Source organism: Ranitomeya imitator, chromosome 1 (assembly GCF_032444005.1).
Source record: "Ranitomeya imitator isolate aRanImi1 chromosome 1, aRanImi1.pri, whole genome shotgun sequence".
Taxonomy (NCBI): domain Eukaryota; kingdom Metazoa; phylum Chordata; class Amphibia; order Anura; family Dendrobatidae; genus Ranitomeya; species Ranitomeya imitator.
This window is the reverse complement of record NC_091282.1, coordinates 711,317,923-711,343,563: the sequence shown is the minus strand read 5'-3', so window position 1 is coordinate 711,343,563 and position 25,641 is coordinate 711,317,923. Positions and strand designations below refer to the sequence as shown.

At 47.6% G+C, this 25,641-nt stretch overlaps 1 protein-coding gene across 1 annotated transcript in view; it reads left to right on the top strand.

The window, feature by feature from the left end:
• BAZ1A (bromodomain adjacent to zinc finger domain 1A) overlaps positions 1 to 25,641 on the top strand; it is a 143,819-nt gene that overhangs the window by 52,001 nt on the left and 66,177 nt on the right. Inside the window, exons 10-14 of the mRNA XM_069732125.1 lie at positions 1,007 to 1,145; positions 1,236 to 1,382; positions 1,587 to 1,682; positions 2,376 to 2,600; positions 2,689 to 2,854. Coding sequence (XP_069588226.1) covers positions 1,007 to 1,145; positions 1,236 to 1,382; positions 1,587 to 1,682; positions 2,376 to 2,600; positions 2,689 to 2,854 — 773 coding nt within the window. The remainder of the gene's footprint in view (positions 1 to 1,006; positions 1,146 to 1,235; positions 1,383 to 1,586; positions 1,683 to 2,375; positions 2,601 to 2,688; positions 2,855 to 25,641) is intronic.

Genomic DNA, 25,641 nt, shown 5'->3' with positions numbered 1-25,641 from the left:
GTCGCTGGAGAGCTGTCACACAGACCGCTCTCCAGCGACCAACGATGCCGGTAACCAGGGTAAACATCGGGTTACTAAGCGCAGGGCCACGCTTAGTTACCCGATGTTTACCCTGGTTACCATCCTAAAAGTAAAAAAAACAAACGCTACATACTTACCTACCTCTGTCTGTCCTCGGCGCTTTGCTTCTCTGCTCTGGCTGTGAGCGCCGGGCAGCCGGAAAGCAGAGCGGTGACGTCACCGCTCTGCTTTCCGGCCGCTGTGCTCACAGCCAGAGCAGAGAAGCAAAGCGCCGAGGACAGACAGCGGTAGGTAAGTATGTAGCGTTTGTTTTTTTTTTTTTACTTTTAGGATGGTAACCAGGGTAAACATCGGGTTACTAAGCGCGGCCCTGCGCTTAGTAACCCTATGTTTTCCCTGGTTACCAGCGAAGACACCGCTGAATCGGTGTCACACGCCGATTCAGCGATGTCAGCGGGAGAGCCAGCGACCAAAGAAAGGTCTGGCCTTCTAGCCCCGACCAACGACATCACAGCAGGATTCTGATCGCTGCTGCGTGTCAAACTAAACGATATCGCTAGCGAGGACGCTGCAACGTCACGGATTGCTAGCGATATCGTTTAGTGTGAAGGTACCTTAACAGTTACACACAATTCTGATAACTCTGAAGGGAAGGGCACACGTGTATACAGCATGAGAGAACAGATAAATATTAATGCATTACGTGATAATTAAAATTTCTAATTTGCAGGAGGCCAAAGTTTTTTCGGAGCACCATATAAAGAGTAACATTTCGGGTCTACAGTACCTTCCCACATGGCTCTCAATTAACTTGCACATGTTCACTATCATTTTCACTGTTCCTCGACCATATCCCAAACAATATACTCTTATTGCCATCCAGTAACTATGAAGTCACATAAGTTTCTGATCCATTTCAGAAGCTTGTCTTCCAACGCTTAAACTAGCTGCTTACTTATAACTTTCATCTTTCTTGTCTACATAGGATCTTCCTTCTCCACTTCCAGTAAAAACAAGACTCCCTCCTGATTGTTTTGGGGATGCTGTCATGGTTTTAGAATTCCTTCATGCATTTGGTGATCTGTTTGACCTTAACGAAGAGTTTCCAGAAGGAATGACATTTGGTAGGTAGTTGTCATTTGGCAATTAGTCAATCTTTCTGGTTCTAGCTATAATTCCCCCCCCATGATTGATTTTTGTCTTTCTATTGCCAGAAATTCTTGAGGAGGCCTTAGTGGGCAATGATCCGGAAGGTCCACTTTGCGAGCTTCTTTTCTTTTTCCTGAGTGCCATTTTCCAGGCATTAGCAGAAGAAGAGGAGGATGTGGCGAACGACCAAATAACAGACAAAGAAGCAAAAGGTAAACGTATAATACATTCTTATGAGTAAAAAAAAAGCCTTTTAAAAGGGCAGCTAAGAATGATTGTGAGGATAACCTGGTATTTTGTGCTTCTATATACGCAATTGTAGCGGGTTTTATGTTTTCTATATGACATTTGAAATAAGTTTGAACTTACTCTAACGAGGATTAATCCGTTTTATTATTACTATAATTATACTGCAGGCCTAACAGAAGCTCTCGGTGAGGATGCTGACACCACGAAGTCTGCTCTGTTCGCAGTAGCATCTTTGGCAGCAGCGTGGCCCCAATTGAATCATGGTATGTTTGGCTGTATAGTAACTGTTAGCTAAATATGCGTTTTACACTGTTATGCATCATTTACCGACCATTAATCTGTAAGTAGTTGGCGGTCATCTGAAAGCCTGTTTCACACAGGCCGACCGCTCTTCAGATGTGCACTGTATGATCAGTAATCATTCAGTGCTCATAGGCTACATTTGCTGTCAGCAGCACAGGTTCTGTTTACACAGGATGATGTGCTGCTGAGAATGATGATCTCTTGAGCCAGCCAAAAGATAATTTCACCCAACGAATGAGCGTTTTCTCCTACAATTCTCACGTAAATCTTAGCATGAGTTGGTGCGATACTAGAAAATTAGATCCAGAATGAATTGTGATTTATTGAGCACACATCTATAATGTGTGTAATGCATGTGTCTAAATTAGGCCTTTTGCTTGTTATATAGTTAGCTGCTGTGGTCTAGAAGTTTTTTTTTTTTTTATACTCTGCCGTGTAATGCAAGTGTTCTTGCATATATTATGCCTTTTGTCCATCTTTTGGAGGACACCCTCACCGTCCCTTGCTTTTCAAAGGCCACTTCCAGTTCTTTTAGTTAATAGTCCTATAGATTTCACTGTATTTTGAAAGATGTTTCATTACAGATGGGAAATTATTTTGGAATTTATAAAAATGCTGATTAAATTGGATTTTCTTTTTTTTTTCTCTCTTAGGCTGCAGTCTAAAAGAGCTGGATTTAGATAGCTGCACTCTTTCTGAGATTCTCCGTCTCCATATTTTGGCTTCTGGAGCTGAATCAAACTCTGCCAATGCTAAATATCGGTACCAGAAACAGGGTGGTTTTCTAGCAACAGATGATGCCTGTCTTGAGCTTCGGATCAATCATCCTGCAATCTTAAAGAAGCTTTCCAGTACATCTGTGTATGACCTGTTACCTGGTGAGAAATCGCTGTTCTGATGCTTGTTTTACTCATTGAGAAAGAAATTGAGGATATTTAGCCATATATTGGTAAATCTATGTTTTAGATGAAAAGTTGAAAATTCTTCATGCCCTGTGTGGGAAGTTGCTTACATTAGTTTCCACCAGAGACTATATTGAGGATTGCATTGAAGAGCTGCGACAGATGAAGCAAGAATTCAGAGAACTAAAAGCCGAACAGAACCGGAGAGAACGGGAAGAAGCTGCTGCCAGGTTGGTTTAAAAATAAATAAAATTAAAAATGCATATGTCTAGCAAGAAGGATTTGTTAGTTTTTGGTTGCTTTTTTACCAGTGGGGTTGAGGATTTTCTTAAGAGAGAATGATAATGCTGATTAAACCGAGTAACTGGAAGCGACTATATGAGGTCTTGGAGATTTTGAATTTTGGGTAGAATGTAAGACTGAAGTAACGGGTGTGAATTGGACAGAAAGGTGACAATTTTTTGATGGCTGCTACTGTGTGTGCATGAGACCAGAGGTTGTTGCATTTTATTTCTGATATGGGTAGGTCCTGTGAAATTTCTTTGAGTCACTGGCTGAGTGTTGGATCTCGTTGAGGTAATTGTGACGATCCATGGCCAAAATAATCACTCCTTGTAAGCGGGTTTTATCATTTTCCCCTTAGTGACCAAGCCAAATATTTCAAATCCGACATGTCATTTTATGCGGCAATAACCCTGGAATGTTTCAATATATCCCAGGGATTCTGAGTTTTTTTTTTTTTTTTTTTTTCCCTGACACATTATTTTATGATAATGGTAAATGTAGGTTTGTGTTTTGCTTTGTTTTTAAAAAAAAAAAAAATCACAGGTTTGACTTAGTCCAAAAATTTAGCAAACCTCAAACTGTGATTTTTCCCTTTAATGCAGATAGTCATAGCACACAAAATAGTTACTAAAGAACATTTCCCTCATGTCTTCTTTATATTGGCACCATTTGTAAAATGTTTGCTTTTTTTGTTAGAAGGTTTAAAATGTAGCAGTAATTTTTCAAAGAAATTTACAAAACTTATTTTCTTAGGGACCTATTCAGTTTTGAAGTGACTTTGGGGGTCCTATATATTGGGAAATCACCCCAGAGTGATACCATTTTAAAAACTGCACCCCCTCAACATAATCAAAACTGCTGGCAGGTTTAAACATTCAGTTGCTTTTCAGGCATTAATGCAAAGTGGCATTAGAAGAAAGAAAAAAAACAAGATTTTTGGTACTCACCGTAAAATCTTTCTCGGAGCCTTCATTGGGGGACACAGGAAACCATGGGTGTATACTGCTGCCGCTAGGAGGTTGACACTATGCAAAAAAAAAAAAAGTTAGCTCCTCCCCAGCAGTATACACCCACCAAATGGCAGAAAGCTAATCCGTTAGTGAGAAAAGCAGTAGGTGAAGCAGAGAACAGAACGAATGTAACAGATAACAGAACCTGATACAACAATAAACAAGGGCGGGTGCTATGTCCCACAATGAAGGCTCCGAGAAAAGGATTTTACGGTGAGTACCCAAAATTTTGGTTTCTCTCTCGCTTCATTGGGGGACACAGGAAACCATGAGACATCCCAAAGCAGTCCCAAGGGTGGGAATAAGTATAATATCTTCAGGTCAGAGCTCAGGCCACTGCCGCTTGCAGGACCTTTCTATCAAGGTTCGCAAGGGTGTGAACCCTGTAGAACTTGGTGAAAGTATGAATGGAAGCCCAAGTTGCAGCTCTGCAGAGCTGCGAGGCAGACGCCTAGCTTTAATCATGGTCTGGACGACCTGATCTGAGAACCCTACCGACTTCAAAACTGCGGCTTCAACAGCCATGCCGTTAAATTGAGCGACTGAGAATTCTGGTGGAAGAGGGGGCCCCTGTGACAAAAAATCTGGGAGATCCGGAAGTTTCTATGGCGTGTCCGCTAGGAGGTTTACCATCTCTGCGCACCAGGGTCTTCGTGCCCAAACAGGGGCAGTGAGGATGACTGGAATTCCCTCCGCTTTTATTTATTACCCTGGGGATCAGCGGTAGAGGTGGAAATAGGTATGTAAGGGAGAACTGTTCCCAGGGCGTTGCTAGTGCATCGGATCCAATCGCTAACGGGTCGCGAGATCTGGACACAAAGTGAGGAATCTTGTGGTTGAGTCTGGACGCCATGAGCTTGACGTCCGGAGTCCCCCATCTGAGACTGATCCTGTGAAAGACTGACGGATTCAGTGACCATTCGCCTGTGGCAAGACCCTCTCAGCTGATAGTCTGCCACCAGTTTTCGACTCCTGGTATCTGCACTGCGGAAATTGCTGGAACATTCTGCTCGGCCCAAGACAGTATCTGCGCGACCTCTGACATCACTGCCCGACTTCAAGTTTCCCATTGATGGTTTACATATGCTACCGCCGTGGCGTTGTCGGACTGGACTCGAATCGGACATCCGTGAAGAAGTTCCTGCCAGTGTAGCAGGGTGAGGAATATCACTCGAAGTTCCAGGATGTTGATCAGGAGGGATGACTCCTGAGCTGACAATCGAACCTGGACCGTCAAATCTTGGAGCACCGCTCCCCAGTCCAGAAGACTGGCGTCCATTGTGACTACTGTCCAACGAATGGGTAGGAAAGACCTCCTGAGATGGATCCCCACACTGCGCTCCTGGTCTTTAGGTAGGAGAGCGAAGTGACCAATTAAACTCCGTCACCCAGATAAAAAGCTGTATCTGAAACAGAGAGATCATTAAAAAAATCACAACAAAACCTAAAGGTAGATACGGGGCTGAGAGCAGCTCGTGTCCAAATCCTACTGACACAACGCTAAAACCGATTAGCTTTCTGCCAGTTGGTGGGTATATACTGCTGGGAATGAGCTAAATCACTTTTTTGCATAGTGTCAACCTCCTAGTGGCAGCAGCATACACCCATGGTTTCCGGTGTCTCCCATTGAAGCGAGAGAGAGAGAAATTTTATTTTTTACCACCTAAGTTTTGCTAACGTTTGAACAGGTCACTATATCTGGCAGACTCATGTCATGAATTGCCATGGCAAACATCAGGACCACACAATCCTAATTTCTGTGTGCCAATGGGGGTCAACCTGACATTTAAAGTGTATATATACGTCATGGTTAGGAAGTACTTCCCGACGAGCCGATTGTTACCATGGTGACCCGATGTCGTCATGATGACATCCGGGTCACCAGAGCTAGAAATTTCAGAGCATGTTATATCTAGATTGTATGTCAGTGCATTACTGAAAATTTATAAAGTGTAGCAATGCTCATGCATTGCTATGCGTTATAAGTTTATGCTTTATAAGTAGTGATGAGCGAATACACTCGGTACTCGAGTTTTCCCGAGCACGCTCGGGTGACCTCCGAGTATTTTTTAGTGCTCGGAGATTAAGTTTTCAGCGCCGCCGCTGAATGATTTACATCTGTTAGCCATCCTGAGTACATGTGGGGGTTGCCTGGTTGTTAGGGAATCCCCACATGTAATCAAGCTGGCTAACAAATATAAATCATTCAGCTGCTGCACTGAAAACTAAATCTCTGAGCACTTACAAATACTCGGAGGTCACCCGAGCATGCTCCAGAAAACCCGAGCAACGAGTATACTCGCTCATCACTATTTATAAGCGATCAGACTGTTAAAGTGAAAGTCCTATAGAAAAACTAAGAAAAATATATATAAAGTAATTGTAAAAACATTATAAAAACACAAAATTATAATATATATATAAATCGATATATCGTCTGGAACGACCTAACCTATACTAGTTAACCCCTTCAGTGAACACCGCAAAAACAATGCTTTAGCACGCCGTTGATCAAAAAGACTAATGTAAATAAAAATTATATTCTGAAAACTTCATTTCTCTATCGCCTTTCATTGGGGGACACAGGAACCATGGGTGTATGCTGCTGCCACTAGGAGGCTGACACTATGCAAATAAAAAAGTTAGCTCCTCCTCTGTAGTGTACACCCCACCGACAGGAAGAAAGATATTCAGTTTAGCTTAGTGTCAGTAGGAGGTGGACACGGGTCTTTCATTAGACCCTTATCTACCTCAATGTGCGTCGTTTCCTTTCAGGTTTTTCCGGAGGGATACAGGGTGAACAGTCACACCTGTATTCCCACAATACGGACTGAGTACGGCGTGTACTGCCACCCCGTATCCTCATAGATCCCTCACCAGGACCAAGATCCTAGCACACAGGCGTGCTTAGAAGTCCCCCAGCCACTCGCCCACCAGAGCCTGTCGGTTGGAGGAGACGAGGACGTCCATCACAGCTCCGTGGACGTCTCAATCCCTTCAGGTTAGTAACTGCGTGAGATGTTTAGGTGAGTATTCCAAAGTACCTCTGAGTCCTTCCTCAGTTCCAGGGCAATCATTTAGGGGTCCCTTGGGATATTTTTCCAGGCTGCCTTGACTTGGTGTTTCACTTTCACATGGGGCGGGGGTCTTCGCCCCATTCGCATGGCGGCCGCGCTGTTCTTGGTCTTACAGGCGGCCGCGCTGCCCTTTTTCCCCGGCCGCATTGTGCTCTGGCCTGGTGCGGCGGCCGTGTGGCAGCCGCTGCCTCTTTTCCCCTGTGGCCGCACGGTTTTCTGCCCCGGCGCGGCGGCCTTAGGTAGCCGCGCCGATTCCCTCTTACGACCGCATTATTCTGCTCGCTGGCAGCCGCGCCGCTTTCTACGGCGGCACCGTTTCTTCTGGTGCGGCGGCTTTGCTGGCACCGCGCCGCTTCCTCTCTGGCCACACTGTGCCCTTTTGCCTCGGCCTTGCAGGCAACCGTGCCGCTTTTCCCGGCATCGGCACTTTACCCGCCGCTGCGGCCCTTCCCGGCGGCCACCGGCCTCAAATTTAGGCCCCGGCTTCTACCGGGGCCTACTTCCGGCTTCCTCCTCCGGCCACACCGTGCCCTTTTGGCGCGGCAGCTTTGCAGGCAACCGCGCCGCTTTTCCCGGCGTCTGCACTGTTCCCGCCGCCGCGGCCCTTCCTGGCGGCCACCGGCCTCAAATTTAGGCCCCGGCTTCTCCGGGGCCTCCTTCTGGCGCCGCGTCCCCTCCCACTTCCTCTCTCTCGGGCGGGCTTTTCTTCCGCCCACCGCCGCCATCTTGGTGCTCCTGGCCTGGCGGTTAATTTTGCCCACCACTCCCAGGCAGCCACAGATACTTATTTCTGCGCCAGAAACGTTTTTCTTCGCCCATCTTAAGAGCGCAAATTTCTGGCGTTTTCACATCTCCCCTCTGGCCTGCAGGCAAGCTACATCGGACAAGAGAGTGCATCAGATGTGTCTGCCTGTTCTCCTAGGGGCTATCGTTCCTGAGGAGCACCTTCCAAGTCGTTCAGCCTTCCATCCGGAAACCGCAGCGTCTGCTGTGAGTACCTCTGCACCGCAGTTTGACTCAATCCCCCGCCAGACTCTTCCCTCCCCCCTACCCCCGTCCCCTACTCTCCAGACATTTCCCTCAGGGGCCCCTTCGGGTTAATTTTAACCCCTTACCGGCATCGGACGTACTATACCGTCCGATGCCGGCTCCCCTGCTTTGATGCAGGGCTCCGCGGTGAGCCCGCATCAAAGCCGGGACATGTCAGCTGTTTTGAACAGCTGACATGTGCCCGTAATAGGCGCGGGCAGAATCGCGATCTGCCTGCACCTATTAACTAGTTAAATGCCGCTGTCAAACGCAGACAGCGGCATTTAACTACCGCTTCCAGCCGGGCGGCCGGAAATGACGTCATCGCCGACCCCCGTCACATGGTCGGGGGTCGGCGATGCTTGTATATTGTAACCATAGAGGTCCCAGAGATCTCTATGGTTACTGATCGCCGGTGGCTGTGAGCGCCACCCTGTGGTCGGCGCTCACAGCACACCTCAATTTCTGCTACATAGCAGCGATCAGCAGATCGCTGCTATGTAGCAGAGGCGATCGAGTTGTGCCTGCTTCTCGCCTCCCATTGAGGCTATTGAAGCATGGCAAAAGTTAAAAAAAAAAAAAAAAAAAGTTTAAAAAAATGTGAAAAAAATTAAAAAAACATTAAAGTTTAAATCACCCCCCTTTCGCCCCAATCAAAATAAATCAATAAAAAAAATATCAAATCTACGCATATTTGGTATCGCCGCGCTCAGAATAGCCCGATCTATCAATTAAAAAAAAGTATTAACCTGATCGCTAAACAGCTTAGCGGGAAAAAAATTCGAAACGGCAGAATTACGTTTTTTGGTCGCCGCGACATTGCATTAAAATGCAATAACGGGCGATCAAAAGAACGTATCTGCACCGAAATGCTATCATTAAAAACGTCATCTCGGCACACAAAAAATAAGCCCTCAATCGACCCCAGATCATGAAAAATGGAGACGCTACGAGTATCTGAAAATGGCGCAATTTTTTTTTTTTTTTAAGCAGTTTGGAATTTTTTTTCACCACTTAGATAAAAAATAACCTAGTCATGTTAGGTGTCTATGAACTCGTACTGACCTGGAGAATCATAATGGCCGGTCAGTTTTAGCATTTAGTGAACCTAGCAAAAAAGCCAAACAAAAAACCAATGTGGGATTGCACTTTTTTTGCAATTTCACCGCACTTGGAATTTTTTTCCCGTTTTCTAGTACACGACATGCTAAAACCAATGATGTCGTTCAAAAGTACAACTCGTCCCGCAAAAAATAAGCCCTCACATGGCCAAATTGACGGAAAAATAAAAAAGTTATGGCTCTGGGAAGGAGGGGAGCGAAAAACGAACACGGAAAAACGAAAAATCCCACGGTCATGAAGGGGGTTAAAGGTGGTCTCTCCCGGCCTCCTACTTTTTCCTGCGCCTTACTGAAACCCTTTCAGGGTTCGTCTTGTAACCCCAAGCTTCCCTCAGGCAGGCCCGCAGCAACCCACATTATGTTCACCGCCTAAGACTCCCCTGCTGCTCCGCCTCAGAGCGAAGTCCCCTCCCCAGGCTGGGCCTTCCCTCTGTCTCTATCAGTAGCGGATCTCACACGGGTGTCCCAGACCCTTGTGTCCGTGCTCGATCAGTTGCCCCTGCAGACTTCCGTAGTAGCCAGCGGGTCGCTAGAAGCTCCGTCAGTCTTCCATTCAGGTCGCGAAAGATCCAGACGGGAACGCCGGTCTGAGTTCTCTTCTCGGTCCATCTCGCCCCACGGTCCTTCTCTGTGGTCGACTTCCCCCTGATACCCTCCCCGGAGTCAGGCGAGGCCTCGGAAGATAATTTGGGGCCGAAGTTGAACCAAATAATAGCATGAGGGATATGGTTCAAAGCTTCATTGGAGCGTCCAATCTGGCCTGTGGCATCAAAGATCCCTCTACGGAACCTGCAGATCAGGCGGTTTCGTTTAGACGGTCTAAACTACCTCCCAAGGGATTCGCTCCTCATCCTGACTCGAGGAGCGTCTGGCCTGAGAAAGAGAGAATTCGACCAGACGTTCTCAAAGAGGCAAGCGTCTTGGAGTCTCCTATTTCCTTCCTCCGGATCTCATCGCCAACCGGAACGAGAGGCGATAGAGAACGACCTCTCCCTCTGTGGATCTGCCGACTGCTAGACTTGCCACCAACACAGTCCTCACGCTGTCCGGTGGGGCGAATCTGACAGATTCCATCGATAAGATCATGGAATCCTTTGCGAATTCGGTTTTCGAAGCTGCCGCATCATCTCTATGCCCGGCTTTCGCTTCCATTTGGGTTTCGAAGTCTATCCGAAGGGGCTAAACAACTCCGTTGGGGCATTCAAGCCGGAGCTCCACCAGACTGGCTGGCGAAAGTTGCCACCCAGATTACTCGCTCTGTTTGGCTCAAGGGTCATCAAGAAGTCCCTTACGAGCCTGCCTTTTTCAAGGATCACGTCTTTTCGGTTCCAAGCTGGACTAAATTATCAAAGACGCCACTGGTGGCACCAGTTCTCTTCTTAGGCGGCAACTTCGGTCCTTTCGGCCCTCTTTTTCGTCGTTTTCCCAGCATCTGAACCCTTTTTCGCAACAGCAGAGGCCACAGGCGCGTTAAGAGAAGGTATTCTTCGACTCACTCCTTCCTGGCGTTCCTGCTACTCCTAAGGTGGATTCTCCAGGTCCAGGACTGGAAATTCCACCTAGGCAGGTCCAGGACTGGAAATTCCACCTAGGCAGGACCCACGACTAGGCCCCAGCCCGTTTCCTAGGCTGGGCAGCCGTTCTCCTGTTCGCCAGGGACGTCTGTCTCCTCAACAAAGAACGCATGGGCCAGGAAACTTGTATCCTCTAAAGACAAAAAAGATTAATTTCACGGTCCTGGGATCGTTTTCGCTAATCCCAACCTCCAAGAGACCCCGTTCTAGTCCTGGGTTTCTTTACAGCCATTATTTCCCTCCTTAAATCCGGGGTAACATTCCCGTCCCTGAACAGGAACGGTTCACAGGCTTCTCTTCGAACCTATTTGTACTGAAAGAGGACGACAAGGTTCGTCCCAGTCCGGATCTCAAATTGCTGAACAGGAAGTTTCGTCTAAGACTCTTCAGGATGATATTCCCTCGTTCAGTAATCACTTCCATGGAGGCTCAGGAATTTCGGTTTCAGGCCCCCGAAAGTCTATCCCTCTTCCCCGACACTCTAGCCGTTGCGGTGGCTCGTCAACAGGAAGAAGTTCCGTCTTGTTGCTCCAGGGTTCTCGGCTCCCCTCCTTTATGATGGACCATAAAGGTCCTAAGGAGGTTGGTTGCAACATCGGAAGCAAATTTTCCCTTCGCCCATTTCATTCAAGACTTCTTCAGCAGGCTATTCTATCACAAGAGGACAGGTCCGTCTTCTCCCTGCATCGTCCGATCCGTCTTTCTACCGGGATCAAACTGTTCCTCCACTGGTGGCCGAGGTCTCTGCTCTTGTCCCAGAGCAGATCCTTCACAGCATATCCTTCCTTCCAGTTTCCTGGCAGGTGGTGACGACGGTCACCAGCCTTCTCGGCGGAGGCGTGGGGCTTTGTCACCTGTTCTTTTCATGGTTGTTGGTCGGCACAGGAGTCCCCTCTGCCGATCAATGTCCTCGAGTTCCGGATCTTCCTTCTGTCTTTCCTTCACTGGGTAAGGATTCTCAGCAGCCTGCCAATTCGAATCCAGACAGACAATGACACAGCAGTCGCATATGTCAACCACCAGGGGTGGACGCAGAGTTCTCTGGCCCTGGCCGAGATTCCAGGATCCTCTTTTAGACAGAGGCAACGGTCCTGGTGAGATCCTCAGTGCAGGTCCCCGGCGTGTACATTTTGGCTGCCGTCTTCCTCGGCCGCGAGGACCTCGCGGCAGGAGAATGGTCCTTCAGGAGGTCTCTTATCGGATTTCTCTTCGTTGGGGGACTCCAGAGGTGGTCCTCACGACGTCCCGATTGAGCAGGAAGGTCCCTCGGGTCGTCCCAAGGTCCCGCGATTCTCTCCCAGTGGTGTTGACATTTTGGCCATTCCTTGGTCGCAGTTCCTGCTCCCCTATCGGTTCCCACCCCTTTCCTTGCTTTCCAAGCTGTCGAAAAAGATCAAGGCGGGATGGGTGCCGGTCATTCTGATCGTCCCGGATTGGCCCAGGAGGTCTTCATTTGCAGACAAAGTCAATCTTCTCGCGGACACCCCTGGTGCCTTCCAAACAGACCCGATCTGCTGTCTCAGGGTCCGATCTGCCACCCGAATTATCGGTCGCTCAGTTTAACGGCGTGGCTGTGGACTCCAGTTTTAAGAGCGTCCGGCCTTTCGGCCCGGATGAGTCACACTATAATCCAGGCTAGGAAGCCTTCGTCTTCTTCCAGGATCTACTATCGTACCTGGAAGGCTTACTTTCGTTGATGCGAGTCCTACCGCTTTTCACCTATGTCCTTTTTCCCTGCCTTCCATTTGGTTTTCCTTCAGGCAGGACTGGATTCGGGCTTCGCTCTGTTCCCTAAAGGGCCAGGTTCCTGCGCTCTTCTTCCCTTTAAGAAGACTTTATCTTCTCAGCCACAGGTTAAGACCTTCTTTCAAGGAGTAGTCCATGCTGTCCCTCCGTTCAGGGCCTCTGTGGATTCATGGGATTTAAAGGTTGTGTTGGTTGTTCTTAGGGGTTCCCCCCTTTTGAGCCTCTCAGGGAGTTTTCCCTGTCAGTTCTTTCTCGGAAGGTGGCTTTTCTCAGGTCCATCTCTTCGATCCGCCGCATTTTTGAGTTGACGGCCATTTCCTGCCGACCTCCTTTCTTGATTTTCCACCAGGATAAGGTGGTCCCAGGCCTCCGCCTTCCTTCCTTTCTCGAGGTGGTTTTCATCTTTCCACCTCAACGAGGACTTCGTTCTACCTTCCTTTTGTCCAGCTCCGACTCATCCTCTGGAGTGATTGTTGAACAGGCTGGACCTCGTCAGGGCAGTGACGATCTCTCTGGCTAGCACGGCCGCTTTCCGAAAGATGGATTCTCTTTTCGCCATCCTTGATGGCGTGCGTAGAGGCCTGCCGGCTTCCAAGGCGACGATTGCCTGCTCGATCAGAACGGCAATTTTGGAAGCTTACCGGGTCAAGAACAAGAGTGCCCCCTCCTGAGATAAGGCTCTCTACCCGGGCAGTCGGCGCTTCCAGTGCGGTACGTCACAGGGCTTTCGCCGACGGCTTTGCAAAGCGGCAACCTGGTCTTCCATCCACACGTTTCGCCGAACTACGGCGGACTCCAGCCTGGGCAGAAGGATCCTGCAGGCGGCAGTGGTGAGTCCTCGGACCTGATGGAAGTCTGTTTTTCCCACCCCAGGGACTGCTTTGGGACGTCCCATGGTTCCTGTGTCCCCCAATGAAAGGTGATAGAGAAAACAGGATTTTTGGTTGCTTACCGTAAAATCTGTTTCTCGGAGCCTTCATTGGGGGACACAGCACCCTCCCAAGTTGAACAGCTCTGTTTACTGTCTACGTTTGAGTTCTTTGAACACTCTGAGTGTTTGAAGCTGTTAATCTGTGAAGCGCCGTGGATTTTGTTGGCGCTATATAAAGTTTATTATATTATTATTCTTTCTCTTTTACACGTTGCTTCTCCTACTGCTTTCTCACTAACTGAATATCTATCTTCCTGTCGGTGGGGTGTACACTACAGAGGAGGAGCTAACTTTTTTATTTGCATAGTGTCAGCCTCCTAGTGGCAGCAGCATACACCCATGGTTCCTGTGTCCCCCAATGAAGGCTCCGAGAAACAGATTTTACGGTAAGCAACCAAAAATCCTGTTTTTGTCCCGCAAAAATCAAGCTGCCATACAGCTCCATCAGTGGAAAAATAAGGTATCGCTGTCAGAATAAAGCGATGAATATTTTTTTTTTTTTTCTATAAAGTAGTTTATATTGTGTAAAAGCGCCAAAATACAAAAAACTCCTCAAATGTGGTATCAACATAATCTTAAAAAATTTAAAAAAAATCCTGAATTCCTGATTTTTGTTCATTGTGCCTCTTAAAAATCTCAATAGAAAGCGATCAAGAAATGTCATGTGACCAAAACTGGTACCAATAAAAACATGAACTTGTCCCACAGAAAAACAAGGCCTCACATGACTGTCCACAGAAATATGGAAAAATAATAGCAATCAAAATATGGCAATGCAAAAAAAGCATCTTCGTGTGTGTGACTGCAGTCAAACATAAAAATACAATATAAGTATCGCGGTAACCCAAAGAATAAAGTCATCTAATCACTTATACCGCATGAGGAACGGCGTTAAACATAAAACTAATTCTCCACCTGCTATTGATTTGTTCAAAGATCACAGTAAATAATGCTCAGCTCATATTTATCCTGTGCTGAGCGCTTACAGCGGGGTTTCTGTGTAAATCTCTGAAATAAGTGATTCAGACGTAATCCCCAAAGGAGGATTACGATGCGATACACTTTATTGATCCCGTGGGAAATTATAGTATCACAGCAGCACAACTTAAATTCCCTATAATGAGGCAGAGGGAGGCACTGTGGTTGCCATCTGGTCACCTTTGATCCGTCTGTGTCCATCTTTTTGTGTTCATAAAAGTGCGGTCGATTTACAGTTGTGTATTCTGAAAAGAACACAGCTGAACAGAGGCTGGACGTAGTCAAGAGTAACTCTGCTGTTTCATTATAGTGATGGGATCTCTTGGTGGTTTCCTCTGGATTACGTCACTTGGGCATTTAGATTGAAACCACAAAATAAGTGTTCAGTGTAGAGCGCCAGATAAATGTGATCCCAAACGTTATGTAAAATGTTCACAACGAAAGTTTAAAATCAATCCACAAAAAAGCAAGCCCCCACTCCACTTCTGTCAACGGAAAGACAGGGGGCTTCCACGTTACTGGTAGTACAAAGACTCTGGAAAAGTGAAATGGCTCCTCACCCCCCAAAAGAAATCCAGTTAATCCTTCACTCCCAAATCCAAATGCGCTCATGCCTTCTGAGCCCCACAGTGTACCTAAATAACATTTAGCATTCACATGTTTATCATTTCTGTAGCAATGGGAGCTTGCTTAATTTATGGTGCATGTCTCCAGAAGTGGGAGCTAAGTACTACATTGAACTGGTCGCTACAACGGTAGTTTGCAATTTTCACCCGGCAACATCCACTGCATCTTGTGTCTGGAAAACATACACCAAATCATAATTGTCACTACCCCTGTAGATTAATTCCCAAAGAGGTATACGGTAATTTCCAAAACTGGGTCACTTTAAGGGGTAATCTGCTCTTCAAGCATGGAGTCCACAAATTATTCTGGGAAAATCTGCGCTTCGTTTCGCCCAAGTCTTTTCGTATGGCTAAGCAGTACTGTACAAACCCATATGGGGTATTTCTGCGTTCAGTAGAAATTGTGGGACAATTTTTGGTGCATTTTTACCAATTTCCTAGTGTAAAAATGTAAAATCTGGTGCTAAAACATAATTTTTGTGGTAAAAATGTAATTCTTTATTCTTCACTGCCCAATGGTAGTGAAGGTTTACACAGTAAAATATCGATATTTGCAAATGATACAAAACTATGTAAAGCAGTTAATACAAGAGAAGATAGTATTCTGCTACAGATGGATCTGGATAAGTTGGAAACTTGGGCTGAAAGGTGGCAGATGAGGTTTAACAATGATAAATGTAAGGTTATACACATGGGAAGAAGGAATCAATGTCACCATTACACACTGAATGGGAAACCACTGGGTAAATCTGACAGGGAGAAGGACTTGGGGATCCTAGTTAATGATAAACTTACCTGGAGCAGCCAGTGCCAGGCAGCAGCTGCCAAGGCAAACAGGATCATGGGGTGCATTAAAAGAGGTCTGGATACACATGATGAGAGCATTATACTGCCTCTGTACAAATCCCTAGTTAGACCGCACATGGAGTACTGTGTCCAGTTTTGGGCACCGGTGCTCAGGAAGGATATAATGGAACTAGAGAGAGTACAAAGGAGGGCAACAAAATTAATAAAGGGGATGGGAGAACTACAATACCCAGATAGATTAGCGAAATTAGGATTATTTAGTCTAGAAAAAAGACTGAGGGGCGATCTAATAACCATGTATAAGTATATAAGGGGACAATACAAATATCTCGCTGAGGATCTGTTTATACCAAGGAAGGTGACGGGCACAAGGGGGCATTCTTTGCGTCTGGAGGAGAGAAGGTTTTTCCACCAACATAGAAGAGGATTCTTTACTGTTAGGGCAGTGAGAATCTGGAATTGCTTGCCTGAGGAGGTGGTGATGGCGAACTCAGTCGAGGGGTTCAAGAGAGGCCTGGATGTCTTCCTGGAGCAGAACAATATTGTATCATACAATTAGGTTCTGTAGAAGGACGTAGATCTGGGGATTTATTATGATGGAATATAGGCTGAACTGGATGGACAAATGTCTTTTTTCGGCCTTACTAACTATGTTACTATGTTACAAAATTCTGGGACACGCCTATGTTGTCAATATGATTTAGAGTTGAGCAAATGTTTCAAAATTCGGTTCCTATTATGACTGGCAACGAATATTGTTTTATTCAGTCGCCATGACAGCACAACAAGAGAGGGGATCCGCCCTTCAGGGACAGGAAACCTACAGACATAAAAAGGGCGGCACCTCTCTCCCACGTCAGTTTGGTTTCCTGTCCCTGACAGCGGAACCTCTTGCAGACAGGCCCTGACAAGAGGGTCGAAGTAAGAAGACTCCCCACTCCTGGCGGCCCGGTACAGGTAGCGGGGGTCCCCTACCTCGGCCCGTCCAGGGGGCAGGAAGCACCACACGGCAGGGGCACTGCGCGGTGTAGGTGACAGCAGGAGGAAGCAGCCTCTGATAGGCTAGCTTCTCAGGCAACCGCACATACCTATGGAGGTGCTTGGCTGCTCAGGGTCCCGGGAGTCATGGCTGGTCCGGGCGGGGACGCGGCATTGGTCCGGGGGGATTGCTGGCGTCCTGGTCCGCGTGTCGGCTTGGCGCCGCCGCTGCGTCCTGAAGGGGGCGTGTCCGGATGACGCGGCGGGCGGCGCGGCCGGATGACGCGGCTGGGCATGCGCAGTAGCGTCATCTCCGGCTAATGGCGGCGCCCAGCTGCGGGATCAGTCTGGGCTTCAGGGAGGGGTAGCGCAGCACAGCGGCAGACGGTTTAATGGCCACCTGGGATTCCCTGCTGGCCCCCATCCGGGGGCGGTACCTTGGGGGTATTTAATGCGGCAAGCTGGGATAATCAGAGTTCCTCACCCATTCCATAATGGAGTCGCCAGAAGGAACTACCAGCCAGCAGCAGCAGGAGCCGCAGCAGCTGTCAGATAAGCCTCGTAGAAGCTCCCAGCGTCGGTCTAGTGGCAGTAGCCGCGCTGGTGGAGCTAAGGAGGCACGGATCTCTATACCAAAATCCTCAGCCCGTAAAGATTTGCCGGCTTCGAAGGATCCCCCATCTACGGTACCACTCATTACTGGACGGGGTAAGTGAGCTTCGTGAAAGTCCACTTAGTGATGGTTGTGTTCCCCTTGTCTTTTTTCCTCTATCAGGGGAGGAAAAGTTTGTCCAAAGCCAAACATAGGCAGTGTGCCGAATGTGCAGAGCCGCTTCCAGATGGACATTTGAGGAAGTTATGTAAAATATGTATTCAACGTTTTCTGGAGGAGGAGGCGCCTGATCTAACCTCTACAATAAGAGAGATGGTGAGACAGGAAATTAAAGGTGCCGAGAGATCCAAATCTCGGGGGGCAGAAGCTAAAAGGTCATCCCCTTTATCTGAGGTAGATTCGGATTCGGGTGAGCTGAGCTCAGGGTCTCTTCCGTCCACTTCCTCCTCTGAGGATCAGGAGTCTGCTCGAGCCTGTTTGTCCCTAGAAAGGGTTAACCATCTGGTCAAAGCAGTTAACAGCACAATGGGGATAGAAGATACCCAATCGGAATGTTCCATTCAGGATGTTATGTTCAGGGGTATTGAGCGAAAATCCCGAAGAGCCTTTCCAGTGATTGACAAGATCAAATCGTTAATCTCAAAAGAATGGAAGAAACCAGAAAGGAAGGGGTCGCTTCCGCCAGCCTTTAAAAGACGGTATCCCTTTGAAGAAGCGGCTTCGTCCTCATGGGATAAAGTCCCGAAGTTGGATGCGGCAGTCGCTAAGGCATGCAAAAAGTAGTCTCTCCCCTTCGACGACTTGGGAAATTTGAAAGACCCGTTAGATAGGAAAGCCGACATCTTCCTTAAGGGAGCTTGGGAGACTTCAGCAGGGTCTCTGAGGCCAGCCATTGCAGCCACTTGTACCGCTCGATCCTTGATGGTTTGGTTGGGTCACCTCGAAGATCAGCTCAGAGATAAAGTCCCTAGGTCGGAAATATTGTCCTCTATGTCCACAATCCAGGATGCCGCAGCCTTCCTCTCAGATGCTTCAGCAGATTCGGTCAGGTTGGCCGCCAGGTCCTCGGCATTATCCAATGCAGCCAGGAGAGCACTATGGATAAAATGCTGGCCAGGGGACTTACAAGCTAGAACAAAATTATGTAGCATTCCTTGTGAAGGGGCTCACTTGTTCGGACCAGTCCTAGACGAGCTATTGGAAAAAGCAGGGGATAGTAAAAAACGCTTTCCCTTCCTAGGAAGACCCTTCTACAGACGGGACTATAATAGAGGATGGTACAACCGCAGAAGACCATATAGAGACTCCAACAGAGAATCTACTAGATATGACAACAGCAGAAGAAGGGGTAGAGGATTTATGTTTAATCCTTCACGAGAGGTTAAGAAACCACAATGACTAGCGGACCAGGTGGGGGGTAGGCTTTCGGCCTTCTACCCAGCCTGGGTGCAGATTACAAACAATCCATGGATTCTAGGCATTGTGGAGAAAGGCCTAACCTTAGACTTCCACCATACTCCTCGGGACAAATTTATGTTAACACCTGTTCGTTCCTCCTCTACAGAGCAGTTGGCACTAGAGTCTGAGGTCCGGGAGCTCCAACAGAAGAATGTTCTAGTCAGAGTCCCTGCAGGCGAGGAAGGTAGGGGGTTTTATTCCCCTCTGTTCCTGGTCAAAAAACCTGATGGTTCATATCGCACCATTATTAATTTAAAAGGCCTGAATAATTTTCTGTTCATACCCTCCTTCAAAATGGAGTCGGTCAAGACAGCAATAAAATTACTCTTTCACCACTGTTTTATGGTTGTCTTAGATCTCAAAGACGCCTATTACCATGTACCAATTCATATTGATCATCAGAGATTTCTTAGGGTGGCGGTCTCACTAGCTGGCACAGTAGAACACTTTCAATATCAGGCACTTCCGTTCGGAGTCGCAGTTGCACCCAGGGTGTTCACAAAAATCATGGTGGAGGTTATGGCGCACTTGCATGAACAGGATATATTAATAGTCCCGTACCTGGATGATTTGCTAATTGTGGGTCATTCTGAGTCGCATTGCTCAGACCAACTACAGAAAGTTATGGATGCGTTACACAAATTGGGCTGGATGATCAATATAAAAAAATCGCGCCTTCAGCCCCTAAAAGTACAAGAATTCCTGGGATATGTTATAGACTCTAGTCAGCAGGAATGTCGCCTGCCGGACACAAAGGTTGCGAAGATTAAGCATTTGGTCACCAGGGCAATAAATAATCCCTTAGTATCAGTCAGGGGTGCGATGTCAATCTTGGGCTCTCTTACGTCCTGCATCCCGGCAGTTCTCTGGGCACAGTTCCACACGAGGGCTTTACAGTGGGACGTGTTACACAATTCCCGTCGCCTAAATGCTCACCTCGACAGTAAATTCACACTTTCTGCGGAGACTGTACATTCGCTTGGTTGGTGGACTCACACTTCGAATTTACACAGGGGGGTCCCTTGGATAAATCACATATCTAGGGTGCTGACTACGGACGCTAGCCCCAAAGGGTGGGGGGCTCACTTAGGGGAGGATTGGATTCAGGGACTATGGTCTCTGTCTGAACAGGACTCTTCCTCCAACTTGAAAGAACTGTTGTCAGTAAAACATGCCTTAAATAGATTCCTTGTACCCCTACAGGGTCGACACGTCAGGCTTTTGTCAGACAATCGGGTAACTGTGGCCTACATTAATCGTCAAGGTGGCACGCGATCCAGTACATTGATGGAGGTCGCAAATCATATCTTTCAGGTGGCCGAAGTACATCTTCTCTCCCTGACGGCGCTTCATATAAAAGGAAGTATCAACACCAAAGCCGACTATCTAAGCCGCAACATGCTCAGACAGGGGGAGTGGTCGTTAAATCCAGCCATTTTCAGTCAGATCATCCAGTTATGGGGTTGTCCGGAGATAGACCTTTTTGCCAACAGAGGGAACAAAAAATTACATCAATTCTGCTCCCTAAATCCAAAAGACAACCCATACGCTGTGGACGCTCTGCTGATATCTTGGCACTTCAGGCTCGCGTATGCTTTTCCCCCTCTAAATCTAATTCCCCTAGTCCTGAGGAAGATTCGGGAGGACAAGGCCCGGGTAATCTTGGTAGCTCCATTTTGGCCCAAGAGGGCTTGGTTTCCTTGGCTGAGAAAGATGTCTGTCTGCCAACCATGGATTCTTCCAGAGCTACCAGATCTGCTCTCCCAGGGACCAATCCTCCATCCTCAAGTAGCCAACTTACACCTAGCGGCATGGAACTTGAGAGGTCCTTACTGAGGGGGAAAGGATTCTCTCAGAATCTGGTTAATACTCTCCTTAAAAGTAGAAAACCATCTACAACGGGCATTTATGTGAGAGTATGGAGAAAATTTTTATCTTTTTCAGGGGCTCAAATTGACCAAGAACCATGTATTAACCAGGTTCTTGAATTTTTACAAAAAGGCCTGGAAATGGGCTTGGCCACAAGTACTCTTAGAGTTCAGGTGTCAGCGCTGGGAGCGTTATATAATCTTAATTTAGCCAGTAATCACTGGATTGCTAGATTCTTTAAAGCAGTCACCAGGTCTAGACCAATTATTAAACAAAGGTTAGTCCCATGGGACCTAAATTTGGTACTCTCAGCCCTGACGCAAGCCCCATTCGAGCCCATTGATACTATTCCTGTGAAGATCCTGTCAATCAAAACAGCCCTGTTAGTTGCTCTCACATCTGCTAGGAGGGTTAGTGATCTGCAGGCACTCTCCAGACATCCACCATACATGCAAGTTAGGGAGGATAGGGTCATATTAAAACCCGATCCCCTATATCTGCCTAAAGTTGCGTCTAAATTTCACAGGGTTCAGGAGGTAGTCCTTCCCTCCTTTTGCTCCAATCCTACTAACGATAAAGAACGTAAATTCCATTGCTTAGATGTGAGGAGATGCCTCCTTAGATATATTACAGTTTCAGATTCCTGGAAAAAAGATAACTCTTTATTTGTAGCCTATCAAGGGGTAAGGAAAGGTCTTAGAGTATCTAAAAACACTCTAGCCAGATGGATTAGGGAGGCAATCTCTCTCGCTTATACCGCAGGTGGCAACGAAGTTCCAGATGGTATAAAGGCACACTCCACGCGAGCCATGGCATCTTCCTGGGCGGAGAGGTCAGAAGTGTCAATCGAAGACATATGTAAGGCGGCCACATGGTCTTCCCCTTCTACCTTTCTTAGACATTACAGATTAGATCTGGGTAGTTCCTCAGACCTTACGTTTGGGAGAAGAGTGCTAGAAGCTATTATCCCCCCCTAAATCTTTCGTCTCTGAAAGTCTCTCGTTGTGCTGTCATGGCGACTGAATAAATACGTACGCTACTCACCTGGTAGCAGTGTTTTTTCAGGAGCCATGACAGCACCCTTAGATTCCCTACCCTATATTTTTGGATGATGCAACACCCTGTTAATCTTGAGTTAAAGTTTATGTTCACTTGCATAATAAAAAGTATTCATGTATATACTGCATCTGTGTTATTAACCAAGGTGGTCCTCTCATGCTCTGGAAACAACTGACGTGGGAGAGAGGTGCCGCCCTTTTTATGTCTGTAGGTTTCCTGTCCCTGAAGGGCGGATCCCCTCTCTCGTTGTGCTGTCATGGCTCCTGAAAAAACACTGCTACCAGGTGAGTAGCGTACGTATTTTGCAATATTTGCAGAACGTCATTGGAGACAATGGGAGTAGAAATGAACTAATATGTTCGAAACCGATCTCAAACATAAATTTGGCACGAATAGGGTAGCAATGTGTCAAGTTCATATTCGGCAACCGAATCAGAACATGTTCACTCCACTCTAAATATGATCACTGCACCCCTAGATGAATTCATTGAGAGGTGCAGTTTGTAAAATGGGGTCACTTATGTGGGATTCTGTTGTTCTGGCACCTCAAGGGCTCTGCCAATGTGATATGGCACCTGCACACCATAATAGCAAAATCTGAACTCCAGTATTGCGCTGCTTCTCTTGTGAGCTTGCACTGTGCCTCAAAAGTAGTTATCGACCATTATGCTGTATTTGTGTACTCAGGAGAAATGGCACAACAAATTTTGGGGTCCATTTTCTCCTGCGATCCTTATGAAAATAGAGCTACAACAACTTTTTTTTTTTTTTTTTTTTATATTCGCAGATCAGCGAAAGGTTATGTAAAGCACCTGTGGGTTCAAGGTGCTCCCCACACGTTTACATTAGATAAACTCCTGCATGGATCTAGTTTCCAAAATATGGTCACTTCTCGTACTGGGGTCCACAGTTTAGGCACAGCAAGGGCTGTCCAAACGAAACATGACGCCCGCAGACCATTCCATCAGTCTGCATTCCAGAACGTCACTCTGTCCTTTTTTTTTAGCCTGCCGTCTGCCCAAACAGTAGTTTTTCCCCCACTTATGGGGAATCTGTGTACTCAAAAGAAATTGCACAACCGATTTTGGGGTTCATTTTCTCATGGTACTCTTGTAAATAAGAAAAACAAAAAAACAAAAACAAATGGGTCTAAAGTAACATTTGTCTGACAAAGTTAAATGTTAAACTTTCTCCTACTCCTCATTGGGGGACACAGGAGTTATGCTGCTGCCACTAGGAGGACACTAAGTAATACAGAAAGAATAGCTCCTCCCCTGCAGTATGCACCCTCCTGCTGGCTCCAAGTGAACCATTTCTTGCTTAGTGTCTGTAGGAGGCACTTGGGTCTGCTTTCAGACCCCACCGTTTTTATTTTAATTTTTTACTTTTTATTCTATTTTTCTTTAACGGAGCGAATGGGGTCGACGGATCCTTTCTAGGTTCCAATCTCCCCCGAATCATCAACAGGCAAGTACGTGGAGCGTTCCTCCCGCATCCTTTCCTGCACCATTTGATGCCAGCCCTGAGCTGACCTTGCGGGCGACGGTTCCTTCGCGTTCCAAACTCCCCCCTCCATAGCAGGCGACCACATAGAGTAGCCCTCAATCTACCTCTCCTGGAGCCAGGTGCATAGCCGGACATGAATATGTATGGCGTCCGTGCAGTCCCCCACTGTATCACCACTGATATAGCGGATGACGCAAGGCGGCAGAAGCTCTCCACCCCCTCCCTGATTATGGCGACGGTGGATTGAGCACCGGCCCATCGCATCTACCACGAGTACACTGCGGGGGCCGAGGCGCTGGGGGGTCCTGGTCCCCGGGGTACGGAAGGTCCGCACCTTAAAGCCCGGGTCCGTGGGTGGTCCGCAGTGCGGCAATTCATTCAGGGAGTGTGGCTTTAGAATGGCGCCAATAGCGGTCGTCACGTTGCAGGCCGCGACTGCAGGTTTAAAATTTAGCCCCCGACTTTTCCCCTTCATACAGGCCGGAGTTTTGGCCGCGCCCACCTGCAGTTACCGCTGCCCTGGCACTTCTCATTCCCTGATCACTTCCTGATCTCTGCGGCCATCTTGGTACACCCACAGGGCTGATGCTGCAGCGCTACTCCAGCCTTTTCAATCACAGCCTTCAGGACTAGCAATTCCTGTGCATAACTTCCATGGCATCACACTGCGGACCTACCCTGGGGACTCAAGACACAGGACCATGGGTAAGCTCCAAAAACATAGCTTAACCCTTCCCCTGTTAGTAAGCGCTCTCCTCAAGGCTATGCTATGCCTTAATCAAAGCCTCAGAAAGTCTGGGAAAACCCACATTGTTTTTTGCGGCATGTACCGCTCGTAAGGTGTCATTACCCCGGGGTCACAATACTGCATTATGCACAGCTTGTGAACCGGTGACTGCTCAGGAACCACCTGTTACTGATACCGAACCCAGTGAGCCTAGTCCTCCTGAGTGGGCTACCTCCCTTTCCCGGTCTATGGCATCCCTGGCGAAAGCGTTAGAATCGTTTCCGAGACCTCTCCTCTAACCAGGGCACTATTTCGGATGACTCTTCCGATGATCAGAACCCCTTGTACTCCAGGGGTCAAACCTTGCCAAGGAGCTCTCGCTCTTCCAGGAACAGGACTCATGCCATATCCTCAGACCATCACCGGGATTCGGGTTCTGAGAGCTCCTTTTCTCGCTCCCCTTCCATTGGGGCTAGTAGAGAACCTGTTTGAGGACAACTCTGATACGTCCCTAGATCAGGAATTTCATCATGATCAGGAGACTCTCTTTGTCAATGAATAAGGCTTTGAAGCTTGAGGAGGAACCTTTATCTAAAACGGATCATGCCATGTCCTTTAAGAGGACCAAACGAGCTCAGTGTTCGGGAGAGTGGCGAATTTAAGGAAATTGTTGATTCTCCCAAGATCCGTCCAGATAAACGATTCACAGGGCAGAAACCCATGGAGTCAAAATATTCCTTTGCCCAGGATCCAAGAAAAGATTGGTCACAGTCTTCCCCGATCGCGCCTGGCTACTAAATCTGTTTTATCTTCCTCAGAGGGCGCCTCTATTAAAAGACCCAAATGATCGTCAGATCGACACTATAGCGCGTTCAGCCTTTGAAGCCTCAGCAGCCGCACTCTTCCCATCTTTTGCTGCTAGGTGGGTGGCTAAGGCTATGACCCACTGGGCTGCGGTCTTGTCAGCGGTGCTGGATGCCAATCTTTCCCTCGGGATAGCAGACCTCGCTACTCAGCCAGAGTTGGAGATTTTGTAGTAACCCCGTCCCTGGATGCCGCTAACCGCGCTTCTCAAGCAGCAGCAAACGCCATCACCATCCAGAGGTCCTTATGGCTCAGGGATTGGCGTGCAGATTCTGTTTCCCCCCCAAAAAAAGTAGACTTCTCTACCGGATCAGAACGGTCCCCTTTTTTGGCAAAAAGCTCGACCAATTGATTTCCGAAGCCACTGGAAGGAAGAGTATATTTCTTCCACAACCACAGGCTCGGTCCCGGGTTTTTTTTGTTTTTTGTTTTTTCCCCCATTACAACTCAAACTGGTCCTCTACTTACACATCTCCCGTTTCCGGCCGGTCACAACATGCAGACGGAGGTTTCCAGGCCTCTTATACACCCTTCCCTTGATGGAGGGTCAGGCCTAGGCAGTTGGGATCCAGAGGCTCCAGAACGGGCAGATCTTCAACACAGACTCCCTGTGGTATCCAGGAGACACCCTCAAAGTAGGCGGCCGCCTGCTTTCCTTCAGTGCGGCGTGGCTCTGTCGTTCACGACGTGTGGATCCGCGACTTGGTGTTCTCTGGATACAATATAGACTTTTGTCGTCCTCCCAGGGCAAAAGCTTGA